The sequence below is a fragment of the Mandrillus leucophaeus genome, unplaced genomic scaffold (genome assembly GCF_000951045.1).
Source record: "Mandrillus leucophaeus isolate KB7577 unplaced genomic scaffold, Mleu.le_1.0 Scaffold44, whole genome shotgun sequence".
In the NCBI taxonomy this organism is placed as follows: Eukaryota; Metazoa; Chordata; class Mammalia; order Primates; family Cercopithecidae; genus Mandrillus; species Mandrillus leucophaeus.
In genome coordinates this window covers 3346812-3364894 of record NW_012104698.1, presented here as the reverse complement: position 1 = coordinate 3364894, position 18083 = coordinate 3346812, and the positions used below count along the sequence as shown (strand labels likewise).

Genomic DNA, 18083 nt, shown 5'->3' with positions numbered 1-18083 from the left:
TTATTCTGTAATGTTTCTAAGACTGTGTCCATTAAACGCAAACAAAAAGGAGGACGTCTTGGCAGAACAGGAGAAGTGATGCACACTTGATGATCAGATCAGTTTAAAGATTATTCATGGCATATAGCCTAGTCCATGCTCTAGCTGTTTCTATGGCTTGGGCTTCGTTGGTCTTTCATTGCTCCACTACATCATTTGCTAATGGATCATCTGGATTGGGAGCACTTAACAAGGCCTGGATCGATAGCAGAACTGTGCGGATCTGCAGTGCTGGGGACCACTTATCTTTCAAACTATCTAAACATATTCTTCCCAACTTGTCTACAATAGGATGATAAATTTTGGTCGTGAAACATACTTTAGGGGCTGCCATTGGGTATTCTTCAGGAAGGAATAGCTCAAGTTTAAAAGTCCCTCCCTCAAAGGGGGAATCTTGAGGGTCAGCAGTGACCACATGAAAATAATGGGCGTTGCTCTTATCTGGTTCTGCTTTGATGCCAGGAACTGGTTCTGTCAGCAAACACTGGGTTTCCTTCATGATCCTGTGGGGCAGGCTGGCCATCTTGTCAGAACCGGAGTTCAGCCTCTGTTCATGTAGTTTCTAATAGACCTGACGTAGTTTCTCATATACCTGAATTTAAAGTGTCTGGTGTTTCTCATACACAAGTAAGGGTGGAAGACTGCCAAGTCAAGGCGAGCTGAGATTCTTCTCCTGGCATTACAGATACTGCACAGTAATCTCACAAAAGTTATGTGATTTAAATAAATATATCAGAAAATACTCATGGTAATAAGTCATAAAACACTTGTCTCACAAATTAGAATTGTGAATGGTAATCCGTGAAAACCAAGAACGTGCTCAGTTCTATTAACCAAATCACCATTCTAAAAATGCTGATTGCATATTGGCTCTTAATGCATATTCATTCTGACTTCTTTTCTGCATGTATCTATCATTTGTATTATTTATATAACTGAAGTGAGACACACTCTAATAAGCACAAATTAACATTGACCTTTTTACTCAGATCTCTGAAACTTTAACCCATTTAAACTTTTAATATCTAAAAATAAATTTAACAAAATCAAACATGCTCTTATTAAAATGATTTAATTATTTCAGTGATACGGTATTTATTTGGCCCAGTAACCATTAAGAGATAATAGAGATTTCTTTTGCTAATATAGCATGAATATAATGAATGAATGACATTTAGAAAGTAATTAACATCATTGCCACAGTTAATGTCTTTCTCCATATCATGAGGATAATGTCTCTTGATCTGCCCTCATGATGTGTGACATTCTTATTTTATAACAGATGTATCACTGCTTTTCAACAGTTTTCCATTATCTCACTTTTACAGTTCAAATTATTCATATCACAAATGCAGAGGTATGAGGCAGGGTTGTAGAAATGCCTATTCATGGTAGTCTACCATGAAGGTCACAACTCAATTTCATTATATTTTTGTTTAAGAACCAGGCATGCTTTTTATGTCTATGAATCAAATTAATTTATCCACCATGCTTGGTATTTATTTTAAAACAAATAATATCACCATTAAAAAAAAACTAGTCACTTTCTAATTTCATATCTAATTTCACATGTTGCTATCTTGTTCCTTTTGAATAATTTACAAGAATTCCATTATCCTCTAATAACAGAACCTGTAACTTTCCATGTTTGATAAAATCATTTGATATTAACTATTTTGGGCCAAAGGTCTTTTAATTGCCTTCTGTCCTTTAAACAATTTATTTTAATTGAATTTTTGTGATAGCTGAAAGAGAAACTGCACATTGCATTGTACCCTCCTATAATCCATAAACAGTTTGGGCAAAGGTCTACTCATAGAAGCTGTACTTCAATTGCTAGATTTTTTTCTATATTACATATCTGCTGGAGCTGTATTTCTTTATTAATTTATTTTATTCATTAAAAAACTATTTGTGACTACTAAAATGAAATTGGTGTTAGGTGCTTGGTACACTGTAATGAACAGAGTAAATTAGCTCCTTACTCTCATGGGGCTTATATTTGGAAAGCATAATTAAAATTTGCAATATATTCTCTGAAAAATAAAATAGAGACACCAACAGAAAACAAGAGGAGTCTGTTTAAAATTAAAGTGGTTGGGTACAACCTGTCCAAGATGATAACATGCAAGAGAGAACAGCTCATGAAAGCGCCTGGAGGTAAAAAGAGTGTGATTATCTTCATAGTGTGTGAAGATGACAAGCGTGGTGAAGGAGCCCAGTGTGTTCTGAGCCAGTCAGGGAAGATGGTGGCAGAAAATTAAGTTGAAGAATGAACAGGGGCCAGAACTGAAAGAGTCTCGTAGGTGTCTGTCACTGTTTGTTCAGATAAAACTTAAAAGAATTTCCTTGGGAGCTTAAGTTTTCCCTCTTTATGTTCTGCTCGTTGCTAATTAAGGAAATATTACTCCTGGAGCAAGTGTTGTCTGAACGCATTGCGCCAGGCAGTCCACCAATGTGAATGCTGTGATTTGGTGGTAAGCATGTTACCTTGCAATGTGGTGATAATCTACAGTGACATTTGAAGATCTGGCCTTTGTTTTAACCCAGGCTGTGTCAGGTTGTGGCATCAATAGTGCTGTTGACACTTAAAAAGCAAAGTGTTTCATAACATTTGCCTGGAAACAAAGTGCTTGTTAGTATAATGTTGGCATTTAAGAGTTCTATACTTTGGTGTCTACGTATGCATGCATATATACATACATAAAATTATTAGGTAGGAAATAGGCAAGTCAACATAAAGCAGTTTATATGAGGATAAATTAAGATTATTTCTGTGATCATATCTATCCCAGTCCTAAACTTACATGAGCTATTGAGTAAAATATTAGTTTATTTCCCTCATCCTTTATGTGCTATGCACTGGAATGGGCACTTCATTTTATCTTACATAAGACAGTAAATGTTTTTGTTTCCCCTTTATCTACAAAACAATGAATTTTATTAAATTATTATGAAGCCTCTTGAGTAGCACCATTTTATAAATAGTAGATTTCTACAACAGCCTTGTAAAACAGCCAATTTTCCCCTCACACAATCTCTTGATTATCATCTAAGGCAATGGTTCTCAACCTTGACTGCTCATGAAAATCTTCCAGAGAGCTCCTAAAAATCCCTATAAGCAGGTTTCTCCTGAGATCAATCAAATCATAGTCTTAGGGGCAGGGACCGTGGCATGTCTGTTTTAAAAGTTTCCTAGGTTATTTAAATGGGAAGTCAAGGTTAAGAGTACTGCCCTGGGTACCATATATAGTGAGGCCAAGATTATCTTACAAAAATGCATGCATTCACCTTTCAAAAAATGTATTTTCCTTTGAAATCCTACTCTGCTTTCAAGTCAGAAAAGAATTGTCAGCTCTCTCATGAATTCTTTCTGTTTGAAATAGCCTTTTTTTCTTTAATAAACTAGCCTTTGTGTATATTTCTATAATAGCACTTACAGTGTCCTATAACAAAAGAGAAACTGAAATGTTGGACTTTTTTTAGAAGGTAAGTTCCTAGAAGGCCAGGATAGTTTCTAGAGCCTTTAGACCAGTCATAACAGTGACTTTTCATACAATATAATTTTATAATTTTATAATTATAATTTAATAATGTTTCTTTAATAATGTTAATAGAGGAAGACATCAAAGTCTACCTCTATTTATATACATATCTTTATTTCTATATGCATATTAATAATGTTACCTATATAGAGATATAGATATAGATCAACATATATCCTTATAGATATATATATATAAAGATATAAATATAGGTATATCTATATAATCAGTCCAACAAATGCATGGTTTTATATTATCTTGGAATTTTACATTCATTTTAATACAAAAACATGTTGAATAACTTCATAATATTTTCTTAAAATAGTAGTGATAGAACTTTGTCTTTTAAGTGTAATTGATGCTCAATGATATTTGATGATACTTTTTTTCATGGCATCAGTATATCTTTTAAAATATTTCTTTGAATATCTGACTCTGGAAATTATAACATACTCATTGTTTGTCAATAATTATCAGAGAAGGGGAAAGGGACAGTGACTTAACTATATAGATTTATTTTTTAAAGGACCGGTGGAAGAATGAGATAGCTTTTGAAAACAAAGCAATGTGATTGAATTGAAAAACATGGATCCTAGTCTGAAATCTGACATACATTTACTGGTTGTTTTCTCTTTCTGCATCTCAATTTCCTCCTCTGTATTTGTACTTTTTATAAGACATAACTGAAGCAAACAACCTTCTCTATCACTTCCATGAATGAGAAAAAAAGAAAAAGTTTACTAACTTTTGACTCTATGTAACTATGTAATTCAAGTCAATGACGAAACCTCCCCTCCCTAGATGTTTTATCCTTGATGATTCAGGAAAGAGACTGAGAAGTTCTTGTATGTCAATGATGACTTTGCCTTTAAATTTTTATCAGGTAGGAAAGACCCAAAAAGCGTAAAAGGGAAGAGCCGATTAAAAAAAAAAAAAATGCCCTACACACCACTGCGCTGAACCTAGGCAACAGAGTAAGACCCTGTTACAAAAGAAATGTAAACAAATTAAAATAAAAAAGAATAGCCTCAAAAAATTGCATCTACCATGTCACAAGTGTGAAAACATCTATATTCTGGAGATATAAACATTGCTAAGATTAAAAAGAGAAGAAATAGAGAAGAAAACATGAACCTATATTTGCAGATCTCAGTGATGACTTTTTTAGTTAATATTTTGAAATTTCACTAGGGAAACTGAAGAAATAAATATTTAATATTATTTAATTTTAATTAGTTTATTCATTTTTATTTTTTTTTTCAACTTTTATTTTAGGTTCAGGTGGTACATGTGAAAGTTTATTACACGGGCAAACTGCATGTTGCTAAGGTTTGGTGTATGTTTGAATGATCCATCCAGGTAGCGAACACATTACCCAAAAAGTAGTTTTTCAACCCTTGCTCTCCACCCCTCCTCCCCCACAGTAGTCCGCAGTGCCCAGTGTCTATTGTTTCCATCTTTATCTCCATGCACACTCCAGGTTCAGCTCCCAGTTGTGAGAATAAGGGAGAATATACAGCAATTTGTTTTCTGTTTTTGTTTCTGTTAACTTAGGAAATGGCCTCCAGCTGCATCCATGTTGCTGCAAAGGACATGAATTTGTCCTTTTTAATGTACGACATTTTCTTTATCCTGTCCGCTGTTGATGGGCATCTAGAATGATTCCACGTTTTTTGCTGTCACAAAGAGTGTTTTGATGAATATACGAGTGCATGTGTCTTTTTGATAGAATGATTTATTTTCCTTTGGAGATATACCCAGTAGTGGGATTGCAGGGTTAAATAGCAGTTCTGTTTTAAGTTCTACGAGAAATCTCCAAACTGCTTTTCACAGTGGCTGAACTAATTTATACTCTCCCCAATAATGCGGAAGCATTCCCTTTTCTCCAAAATCTCACCAACATCTATTATTTTTTGTCTTTTTAAAATAATAGCCATTCTGACAGGCACAAGATGGTATCTCAAAAACACTCCTGAAAGAAATCATTAATAATACAAACAAATGAAAAAACATCCAATGCTCATGGAACAGAAGAATCAATATTGTTAAAATGGCCATACTGCCCAAAGCAGTGTATAGATTCAACACTACTTCTATCGAATTACAACATCATTTTTCACAGAATTAGAACCAAAAAAAACCAGTTTTTTAAGAAAAAATATGTGTAATTTCTCTTTACTGTGTCTGTTTATTTACAAGTACTAAATCTGAACACCAGTAAAATAGGAAATAGTAATATATATACACATCTGAGGGCTAAGCCCATGGCCAGCTATGCTGCTTCTATGAGAACCCTCAGCTGAGGGCATCAGCTCAAACCATCCAAGTAATTGCTGTTCTGTTCTTTCAAGTGGGGATTCTGCAGCATTAAAGGACAGCTCACTGTGGGCTTTGCCTTAAAAAATATTTTTCTCTCTCTGAATATTTCTTTTTTAACTAATCTAAAATTCATGTGGAACCAAGGAAAAAAAAAAAAGCGGCTGATTTGCCAAAGCAATTCTAAACAAAAGAACAAAGCCGGAGATATCACATTAAACTACTTCAAACTATACTACAAGGCTAAAGTAACCGAAACAGTATGGTGTTGGTACAAAAGTGGAGACACAGACCAAAGGAATAGGATGAAGAACCCAGGAATAAAGCCACCTACTGACAACTATCTGATCTTAAAGTTAACAGTAACAAGCAAAGGAGAAAGGACTCCCTTCCTTCCCCTTTTCCCTTATGCCCTATGCAATAAATGGTGCTGGGATAATTAGCTAGCCATGTGCAGAAGAATTAAAATGGACCTCTACTTTTAACCATATACAAAAATCAACTGAAGATGAATTAAAGATTTAAGTCTATGACCTAATACTATAAAAATTTTAGAGGAAAACCTAGGAAATACCATTCTGGACATTGGCCTTAGCAAATAATTTATGACTGAGTCCCCAAAAGCAATTGCAATAAAAACAAAAATTGACAAGAGGTACCTAATTAAACTAAAGAGCTTCTACACAGCAAAATAAACTATCTAAAGAGTAAACAGACACCCTACAGAATGGTAGAAAATATGTGCAAACTATGCATTTGACAAAGATCTAATATCCAGAATCTGTAAGGGACTTAGTTTAACAAGGAAAAAACAAATAACTCCATCAAAAAGTGGGCAAAGGATATGAACAGACACTTCTCAAAAGAAGACGTACAAGTGACCAACAAATGCAAGAAAAAATGCTAGGCATTGCAATCATTAGAGAAATGCAAATTAATTCACTTTAATTTTCATAGTGACATGTGGCTAGTGCTGCCACATCGAAGGGTGCAGGTTTTGACTCTATCCCGAATATCAGCTCCTTTGAAGACAGGGAGGTCACCATGTAGACAACATTCTTTTTATGGTTGGGCACCTGTAGAGATCCTTTTGGTTTTGAAGGCCCAAATGTACCTTCTTGTACTTTCTTCAAATTAGTTTTAGGTTAATCCTTTGAAACCACATGGAGAAAGTCAAATCCTTCTTTGGCATCACAGCCATCTAAATAAGTTTCTCAATCTAATATTTTATTCTCCAGTCCAAGGAGTCTCCTTTTCATCAAGCATTTCTCTAGTTTTATGCTAGACTCTAATCTAGTAGTCTTATGGACTGCATTGTGTCTGCCTTCCCAAATTCATATGTTGATACCTGAATCCTCAATGTGACTGTATTTGGAGAGATGGTCTTGAAAGAGGTAATCAAGGTTAAATGAGTTTATAAATGTGGGGCCATAATCCAACAGGACTGGCATCCTTAAAGAGGAAGAGACACCAGACATCACATGAACAGATTATGTGAGGACACAGTGAAAAGGCAGTCATCTGCCAGCCAAGGAGAGAGGCTTCAAAAGAAGCCAAATCTGCCGACACCTTCATCTTGGACATCCAGCCTTCAGAACTGTGAGGAATAAATTTATGTTACTTAAGCCATCAAGTACGTTCTTTGTTTTTTGTTTTTTGTTTTTCTTGTGGCAGCCAGGCATAGTACCACAAATAGACTCTTGCTTCTTTAGTCAGGCAGATGTGGACTGGAAACCCAGCTACTCCATTTGCTTATAATATGTTCTTGGAAAATTTAACTCCACTTTTTTCTTCTATAAAATATGTTTAGTAAAACTATATTGAGTACCTCATGTTTTATCTATAAGGAGTAATACATATAAGTTGCAGGTAAACAATATGTAGCAGGTAGTGAAACTTTACTTCCCTACCACTTACAGTAGCTTCTAGTTTGCTCTCATTAACCTATATCCCTCTCAAAGTTTGATACACAGATCTAGAGGGCGTTTTCCATGTATACTTTTATATGAATTTGACCATAGGCACAAATGATCATTTTATAAATAGCTAATCTGATACACTGATATTATTTTAGGAAAAGTATCTAACTGTTCTTTCCCTTCAGTGAAAGGGAGAAAGGACATTGTTTTGGTAACAAGTTTGATGTTTCTAAACTTTCACTGCGAATAGGCATTGCAGGATTTATTAAAGTCATCTTGTCTCCAGGTTCCTGAGATACTTGCTGTTCCTGACTGCAATAATTTGTTATCTACAGGACTCCCACTCCTACTGTGGGGGAAAATAGCAGTTTTGTATATCAATACACCACAGACAGCTTATTCACTTGCCCCCCAGAAATTGTTCATTACTTTTAAGAGGAAAGAATGGCTGAAAAATGTGTAGTTTCCTCAGATGGTCATTTGGAAACTACAAACTGCTCCACCTGGACGTCAAACTACACATCAAAAAGAAAACGGTGGAATTCTTTTGAAGTGAAGGACAAGCCCATATTTGGAGCCACATTTGTGATTGTACTGCTGTTTAAATGTGTTAAAGGGCATATACATATGTATTTAATACAATTTTAGAGAATTCAGGCAAACTGAATGGCAATGAACTATTTTAAAGTATTTTTTAAATACTTACGGATAAACAATAATAAAATTGAACTTGATCTTCATCATAAATAATTTATAAGTTATATATTCAACTTGTAAGTCAGTTTATCATCCTGGAAGCTTGCCTTATTTTGAACTTAATTTAATTTTCATAAAGTATAAATGACGGATGACATCAGTGACCTGCAAGTATTTTAATACAAAGTAATTGTTTTACAAAACACTTTCTCTCATTGAGAATGCATGTGGTAAAACATTGCCTACCAAATAATATTTATATATACTAATAATTTATTAATTTTTCATGTTTTCTTTAAAGGCATATATAATACCAATTTTAGCTTTTTGTTCATAAGAAAAATCAGACTAACCACATTTAGCTAGTACATTTATTTATTTTTCATCTTTTATTTATTCAACAATACGTATGAGCCCAATGTAATGAGGATACAACAGTGAAGTGGGCAAACATGAAAATTCTTCCCATGAATTAAACAGTCTACTGAAAAGATAAAAAGAGTTGATAAGTACTAACAACAATAACAACAGCAAAATCAAGGTACGTCTGAGAAACTGTCACAGCCAAGAAGAACCTAAAGGAGGAATGATGATTAGATGTAATAGATCTTAAATGGCATCTGGGACAGAAAAAGGGCATCAGGCTAAAACTAAGGGAAACTGAATTAAGTATGAATGCTCATTGTGACAAGTCTATCTAACTAATATAAGATTGTAATAGGGGAGACTGGGTGTGAGACAACTCTGTATTATGTTCAAAACTCTTCTGAAGATCTGAAAGTGTTCTGAGATAAAACGATTATTTGTAAAATGTAGTTAGAAGGATTAGTGACAGAGCAGTACGGCACCAATAGCATCGGTCTTAATATTTTCAAATCTCCCAATACAGAAAGCAACTAGGAGAACTAGCCCCCACACATCCCCCAAAAAATAAAAAATAAAAAAAATTTTTTAAACCAACATCTTAAAACAACTAAAACAAAAATAATAAAAACTAGGGGAGAAAGTATTCTTGCAAAGGATAGATAAAAACAGGTGAGGCCAACCACCAAGAGTCACAAGAGGTATGTGGGTTAAGACTGCCATGCGGGAGCAAGCTGAGGTATGACAAAGGAAACTTCTGATCATCCTAAAAGCTGTGGAATAGAAAAATGGTTAACAAGCACTCATTATCTAAAGAAGGGCTCCCTACTGACAGTGGCGGCCACAACTGGGTTTCTGAGTACTACAGTAAATTTTGAGAGTGGGCTTCAGATGTTCCAGTACATGGGTAAGTTCAAAGGGCTCTAGGGCTCCCTTTTATGTTGTTACATAAGGTATAAGGATCGTGTGGGAAGGTCTGATTGCCTGGAATGGCTTGAATTCTCAGGGATATATAGAAAAACCAGCAAAAATCAGAGGCTTGTAATGAGGAGAAACTACTGGAAATAGAACAAAGGTGTGGACTTCAGGGGAAAAGGAGAAAGATGGTTCAAATAAAAGGGGAGGTGAGGACCAGAAGAAACAGGTAACAAAATGTGCTAGATGGAAAGGCATTCTTTTTTAATTCTTTTGTGTATTCAAGTATGGGGATCTCTATAACCTTAAGACTAATAAGCCTATTCTGTCACACTCTTACCATCCTAGGAAGGAGCCACCTCCCAAGAAGCAAACCTATGTGACTTTTAACTGCTTTATTTAGGTATAATTTGTCTGCAACAAACTGCAGATGTATGTATATGTATGTGGCTATATACATATGTATATATAAAACCATCACCACAGATAAGATAATGAATGTATCCAATAACATTCTAACTCTTCACGTCCATTTATAATCCCTCTTTGCCATGTACTCTCCCTGGTACCCAAGCATTGACTGATCTACATCTGTCACTATGTTATTTACTATTTCCTAGAATTACATATGTAAATGAAATAACATACAATGTACTCCTTGTCTTGTTCTTTCTCACCACTATGATTCCAAGATGCCTACAATAGTTTGCACATTTTCATTGTTATTGATGAATATTTAAGTTCTTTCTAAGTTTTGAATCTTGCAAATAAAGCTGCTATGAGCTTTTATGTGCAAATATCTTTATGGATTTATGGATTTATGCTCTTATATCACTTTGTTAAGTATCTAGAAGGGCAAACTGCTCCCCAAAGAGGTCTATGGTTTATTATTTCCACCAGGAGTATCTGAGAGTTCTGATTCTTCTAAATCCTCAGCAACTCTCGGAATGTTCATAAATTTTAATTTTAGCCAATTTAGACATATGTTGTACTATCTCTTTCAAGTTGAAATTAACATGTTCCTAAGGATTTGATGGTGCTGAGTTTCTTTCCACATGCTTATTTGCCATTTGTATATCTTCTTCGATAAGGGGGATGTTTACATTTTTGTACATTTTTTAATTAGGTTGCTTGTTTGTTGAGTTTTGAGTCTTTTATGCATTCTGGACCCAATCCCTTTATAGTTTTGGCAATTATTTTTTCTTAATTTTGTGCTTTACCTGCTTAGTTTCATAACAGGATCTTTCAAAAAGCAGACATTTTCAAGTCCAATTTATCATTTTGTTTCTTTTATGAATTGTGCTTTTGTATCATAACTTTAAATAGCTTTGCCTAACTAGAAGTCATGAAGATTTTTTCTATGATTTTCTATAGAAATTTTTATAGTTACAGGCTTTATATTTAAGTCCATGATTGATTTTGAGTTAATTTTTTCTACAATACAATAAAAGGAAGTTCTTTTTATTTTTTATTTTTGGCATATATTTATATACACATATATGGGCACATATATATATATATATATATATATATCAATCTCCTAAGTGTTTTTGCACTATTTGTTGAAAGGACATTTTTCTCCACTAACTTATTTTTGCAGCTTTGTTGAAGATTATGCCACTAAATATATCTGGTCTGTATCTCGGTCTTAGTATGTACCATTGATCTCTCTATCTATTGACACCAATATTACATTTTTCTTAATTATTGTAACTTTGTAACATGTCTTGAACGGAGACAGTGTAAGCCTCACTAATTGGTTGTTCTTATTCAATTTTGTCTTCAGTAATCTAGGTTCTTTGCAATTCTATGTGAAGTTTTGGTCCAGCTTGTCATTTTCTAAAACCAAATAATGTTCTGTTGGCATTTTGATTGAGATTGTGTTGAATCTATAATTAATTTAGGGAGAACTGATAAATTATCAATTTGAGTCTTCTGATCCAGGAAAATGAAAATACTTCCCCATTAATGTATTTGTTATATCTCTCAGAAATATCGTGTAGGTTTCAGTGTACTGGAATCACATATAGTTTGTCAGACTTATCCCTGAATATGTATTTAATATATCTGACATAAAGATAAGTTTTTGTTTTCAGTTTCTGATATTTCTATATCAGTATCTGGAAATATAATTGGATTTTGTTTATTTGCATTATATACTACAATGTTGCTAAATTCACTTGTTACTCCTAACATTTTTTTTGTAGATTCCTTATGATTTTCTTACAATGTAAATTATGTTGACTACAAATAAAGTTCTGTTTTTTACTTTCAAGTATGACAATTTTGATTTCCTTTTCACATCTATTACACTGACTAGAGAATCTGAGTACGATGTTGAATTCAAGCAATGAGAGTGTTTAATATTGCTTTGGAACAAAGCATTCAATTTTCACTATTAAAGTATGTTACTGGCAGATATGTTTGAGGATGTGCTTTATCTGGTTGAGAAGATTCCTTATTATTTCTAGTTTATTTAGATGTTTTGTCAGGAATTGATGTAAGATTTTGTCAAATGTATTTTCTGCATCAATTGAGATGATACAAATTCCCGTTTTATCTCCTTTGTTGGCTTATTGGGCTTATTAGCTATATCTCCTTTAGGTTTTAGTTTAGAGTTTGATTTAGGCATGTTTATATTTAGTGTTTGGTATACATATATGTGTGTGTGCATATATATAACACATGTGTATACACACATAAATATGTAAGTTATCAGAGTCTATCTTTTATTAAAAGTATATCACTTCATATATAGTATAAGGACCTTAAAGGAGTGTATCCATTTATTCCTTTGTCCAAGTTTTGTACTATTGTACATGTTAGGTCAGCAAATATTATAAGCATCTAAAGATATTTATTAATTTTGCTTTAAAGACCCAATTATCTCTTTCAGAGATTTAAATAAGAAACTATCTTAGCATTTACCCTTTCGGTAATCATTTCCAATGTTCTCTTATTTGTGTATATTCAGATTTCCATGTATTTTGTCCTTCTACTTAAATTTCTTCTTGCACTGCAAAACTACTGGTGATAATTATTTTAATCTTTAAAGGTCTACACTGTTTTACTTTACCTTTATTTTTGAAAATATTGTCGCTAGTCATAGAATTTTAGGTTGTTGTTTTGTGTGTGTGTGTTCCTCTTTCTGCACATTGCTCCTTTTTAAAATTTTTTTTTTATTATTCACATTGTTTTCTGGCCAAAAAAAAACTTTTTTTTTTTTTTTTTTTTTGAGGCAGAGTCTCACTCTGTTGCCCAGGCTGGAGTGCACTGGCATGATGTGAGTTCATTGCAACCTCCACCTTCCAGGATCAGGTGATTCTCCCACCTCAGCCTTCTAAGTAGCTGGGACCACAGACATGCACCACCAACCCCAGCTAATTTCTGTATCTTTTGTAGAGATTGGTTTTCACTATGTGGCCCAGGTTGGTTTCCAACTCCTGGGCTCAAGCAATCCACCTGCCTTGACCTCCCAAAGTGTTGGGATAACAGGCCACCGTGCCCAGCCTATTCTGTTATTCTTATCTTTGTTCTTCTCTATGTGTTATATCTTTCCTTCTCTGGTTATTTTAAGGTTTTCTTTTTACACTGGTTTTAAGCAATGTGTTTGCCATCTGTGTTGGTGTGCCATTCTTCATGTTTCATTGTTCATTAAGCTTCCTTAATCTGTGGCTTTATGGTTTATATAAAATGCAAAAATTGGTCTCCAATTATTTCTGCAATATTATTTATGTTCTTCTTCCCTTTGCTTTCGGAATTCTAATTGCACATATAGAAACCACTTGAGGTTGTTCTATGGCTCACTGCTGCTCTGCTCTTTTTTTGTGATTATTATTCTGTTCTTGGTCCTTTTAAATCATTTCCATTGCTAAGTCTTCAATTTACTAATATCGTAAAAGATAGGCATTGGGGTTTTTGCTCAGAGTTCTCTAATAACATCATATAAGCTTTTTGAGTGTTTGTTTTCTTCAGAGAAGCTTTAGGAGACCTTTGTGGGCATGCTGGAAAAGGTGGTAAAAGGACACTCTATTAGTTTCCTAGAGCTCCTGTTAAAAAGGTCCACAGAGAGGAGGTTCCAAGATGGACAAACAGGAACAGCTCCAGTCTGCAGCTCCCAGTGTGAGTGACACGGAAGACAGGTGATTTCTGCATTTCCAACTGAGGTACTGGGTTCATCTCACTGGGGCTTGTCAGACAGTGGGTGCAGCCCATGGAGCAGGGTGGGGCATCGCCTCACCTGGGAAGCACAAGGGGTCAAGGAATTCCCTCTCCTAGCCAAGGGAAACCCTGACAGACAGTACCTGGAAAATTGGGTCACTCCCATCCTAATACTGTGCTTTTCCAACAGCCTTAGTAAATGGCACACCAGGAGATTATATCCTGTGCCTGTCTCAGAGGGTCCCACGCCCATGGATCCTTGCTCACTGCTAGCACAGCAGTCTGAGATCAAACTGCAAGGCGGCAGCGAGGATAGGGGAGAGGAGTCAGCCATTGCTGAGGCTTGAGTAGGTAAACAAAATAGCCAGGAAGCTCGAACTGGGTGGAGCACACCACAGTTCAAGGAAGCCGACCTGCCTCTGTAGACTCCCCCTCTGGGTGCAGGGCATAGCTGAACAAAAGGCAGCAGAAACTTCTACAGACTTAAATATCCCTGTTTGATAGCTTTGAAGAGAGTACTGGTTCTCCCAGCATGGAGTTTGAGATCTGAGAAAGGACAGACTGCCTCCTCAAGTGGGTCCCTGACCCCCGAGTAGCCTAACTGGGAGATACCTCCCAGTAGGGGCCAACTGACACCTCATACAGCCAGGTGCCCCTCTGAGATGAAGCTTCCAGAGGAAGGATCAGGCAACAACATTGGCCTCTCTGCAATATTTGCTGTTCTGCAGCCTCTGCTGGTGATACCCAGGCAAATAGGGTCTGAAGTGGACCTCCAGCAAACTCCAACAGACCTGAAGCTGAGGGTCCTGACTGTTAGAAGGAAAACTAACAAACAAAAAGGACTTCCACACCAAAACCCCATCTGTATGTCACCATCATCAAAGACCAAAGGTAGATAAAACCACAAAGATGGTGAGAAACCAGAGCAGAAAAGCTGAAAATTCTAAAAGTCAGAGTGCCTCTTCTCCTCCAAAGGAATGCAGCTCCTCACCAGCAACGGAACAAAGCTGGACAGAGAATGACTTTGGTGAGTTGAGAGAAGGAGGCTTCGGATGATCAGTAATAACAAACTTCTCCGAGCTAAAGAAGGATGTTTGAACCCATCACAAAGAAGCTAAAAACCTTGAAAAAAGATCAGACAAATGGCTAACTAGAATAAACAGTGTAGAGAACACTTTAAATTACCTGATGGAGCTGAAAAATATGGCACAGGAACTACGTGACACATACACAAGCTTCAGTAGCTGATTCGATCAAGTGGAAGAAAGGATATCAGTGATTGAAGATCAAATGAATGAAATGAAGTGAGAAGAGAAGTTTAGAGAAAAAAAAACAAAAACAAACAAACAAAGCCTCCAAGAAATATGGGACTATGTGAAAAGACCAAATCTACATCTGACTGGTATACCTGAAAGTGACACAGAGAATGGAACCAAGTTGGAAAACACTCTTCAGGATATTATCCAGGAGAACTTCCCCAACCTAGGGAGGCAGGCCAACATCAAATTCAGGAAATACAGAGAACATCACAAAGATACTCCTTAAGAAGAGCAACCCCAAGACACATAATTGTCAGATTCACCAAAGTTGAAATGAAGGAGAAAATGTTAAGGGTAGACAGAGAGAAAGGTCAGGTTACCCACAAAGGGAAGCCCATTGGAATAACAACGGATCTCTCAGCAGCAACTCTACAAGCCAGAAGAGAGTGGGGCCAATATTCAACATTCTTAAAGAAAAGAATTTTTAACCCAGAATTTCATATCCCGCCAAACTAAGCTTCATAAGTGAAGGAGAAATAAAATCCTTTACAAACAAATGCTGAGAGATTTTGTCACCACCAGGCCTGCCTTACAGGAGCTCCTGAAGGAAGCACTAAACATGGAAAGGAACAACCAGTACCTGCCACTGCAAAAACATGCCAAATTGTAAAGAACATCAAAGCTAGGAGAAAACTGCATCAACTAATGAGCAAAATAGCCAGCTAACATCATAATGACAGGATCAAATTCACACATAACAATATTAACGTTAAATGTAAATAGGCTAAATGTTCCAATTAAAAGACACAGACTGGTAAATTGGATAAAGAGTCAAGAACTATCAGTATGCTGTGTTCAGGAGACCTATCTCACATGCAGAGACATACACAGGCTCAAAATAAAGGGATGGAGGAAGATCTACCTAACAAATGGAAAACAAAAGAAAAGCAGGGGTTGCAATCCTAGTCTCTGATAAAGCAGACTTTAAACCAACAAAGATCAAAAGAGACAAAGAAGGCCATTACATAATGGTAAAGGGATCAATTCAACAAGAAGAGCTAACTGTCCTAAATATACATGCACCCAATACAGGAGCACCCAGATTTGTAAAGCAAATCCTTAGAGACCTACAAAGAGACTTAGACTCCCACATAATAATAATGAGAGACTTTAACTCCCTACTGTCAACATTAGACAGATCAACGAGACAGAAAGTTAACAAAGATATCCAGGAATTGAACTCAGCTCTGCACCAAGTGGACTTAATAGACATCTACAGAACTCTCCACCCTAAATCAACAGAATATACATTCGTCTCAGCACCACATCACAGTTATTCCAAAATTGACCACATAGTTGGAAGTAAAGCACTCCTCAGCAAATGTACAAGACCAGAAATTATAACAAACTGCCTCCCACCACAATGCAATCAAACAAGAACTTAGGATTCAGAAACTCACTCAAAACCTCTCAACTACATGGAACTGAACAGCCTGCTCCTGAATGACTACTGGGTACATAACGAAATGAAGGCAGAAATAAAGATGTTCTTTGAAAGCAATCAGCACAAAGGCACAACACACCAGAACCTCTGGGACACATTTAAAGCAGTGTGTAGAGGGAAATTTATAGCACTAAATGCCCACAAGAGAAAGCAGGAAAGATCTAAAATTGACACCCTAACATTACAATTAAAAGAACTAGAGAAGCAAAAGCAAACACATTCAAAAGCCAGCAGAAGGCAAGAAATAACTAAGATCAGAGCAGAGCTGAAGGAGACAGAAACAGAAAAAACCCTTCAAAAAATCAATGCATCCAGGAGTTGGTGTTTTTGAAAAGATCAACAAAATTGATAGACCGCTAGCAAGACTAATAAAGAAGAAAAGAGAGAAGAATCAAATAGACACAATAAAAAATGATAAAGGTGATATCACCACCGATCCCTCAGAAATACAAACTACCATCAGAGAATACTATAAACACTTCTACTCAAATAAACTAGAAAATCTAAAAGAAATTGATAAATTCCTGGACAGATACACCCTCCCAAGACTAAACAAGGAAGAAGTTGAATCCCTGAATAGACCAATAACAGGCTCTGAAATTGAGGTTATAATTAATAGCCTACCAATCAAAAAAAGCCCAGGAGCAGATGGATTCACAGTCAAATTCTACCAGAGGTACAGAGAGGAGCTAGTCCATTCTTTATGAAACTATTCCAATCAATAGAAAAAGAGGAAATCCTCCCTAATTCATTTTATGAGGCCAGCATCATCCTGATACCAAAGCCTGGCACAGACACAACAAAAAAAGGGAATTTTAGACCAATATCCCTGATGAACATCAATGTAAAAATCCTCCATAAAATACTGGCAAACCGAATCTAGCAGCACATCAAAACACTTATCCACCACGTTCAAGTGGGCTTCATCCCTGTGATGCAAGGTTGGTTCAAAATATGCAAAGCAATAGACATAATCCATCATGTAAACAGAATCAAAGACAAAAACCACATGATTATCTAAATAGATGCAGAAAAGGCCTTTGACAAAATTCAGCAGCACGTCATGCTAAAAACTCTCAATAAACTAAGTATTTATGGGATGTATCTCAAAATAATAAGAGCTATTTATGACAAACCCACAGCCCATATCATACTGATTGGGCAAAAACTGGAAGCAATCCCTATGAAAACCGGCACAAGACAGGGATGCCCTTTCTCATCATACCTATTCAACATAGTGCTGGAAGATCTGACCAGGGCAATCAGGCAAGAGAAACAAATAAAGGGTATTCAATTAGGAAAAGAGGAAGTCAAATTGTCCCCGTTTGCAGATGACATGATTGTATATTTAGAAAACCCCATCATC

The 18083-nt window shown here is 35.8% G+C and overlaps 1 protein-coding gene across 1 annotated transcript in view; it reads right to left on the bottom strand.

Annotated features, from left to right (window-relative positions):
• Positions 1-6: 6 nt before the first annotated feature.
• The window catches only part of LOC105549452 (ubiquitin-conjugating enzyme E2 N-like), a 23483-nt gene continuing 5406 nt past the window's right edge, over positions 7-18083 (bottom strand). The window contains exon 2 of the mRNA XM_011994006.1: positions 7-586. Within this exon, the coding sequence (XP_011849396.1) occupies positions 176-562 (387 nt within the window). The 5' untranslated portion in view covers positions 563-586 and the 3' untranslated portion in view covers positions 7-175. The remainder of the gene's footprint in view (positions 587-18083) is intronic.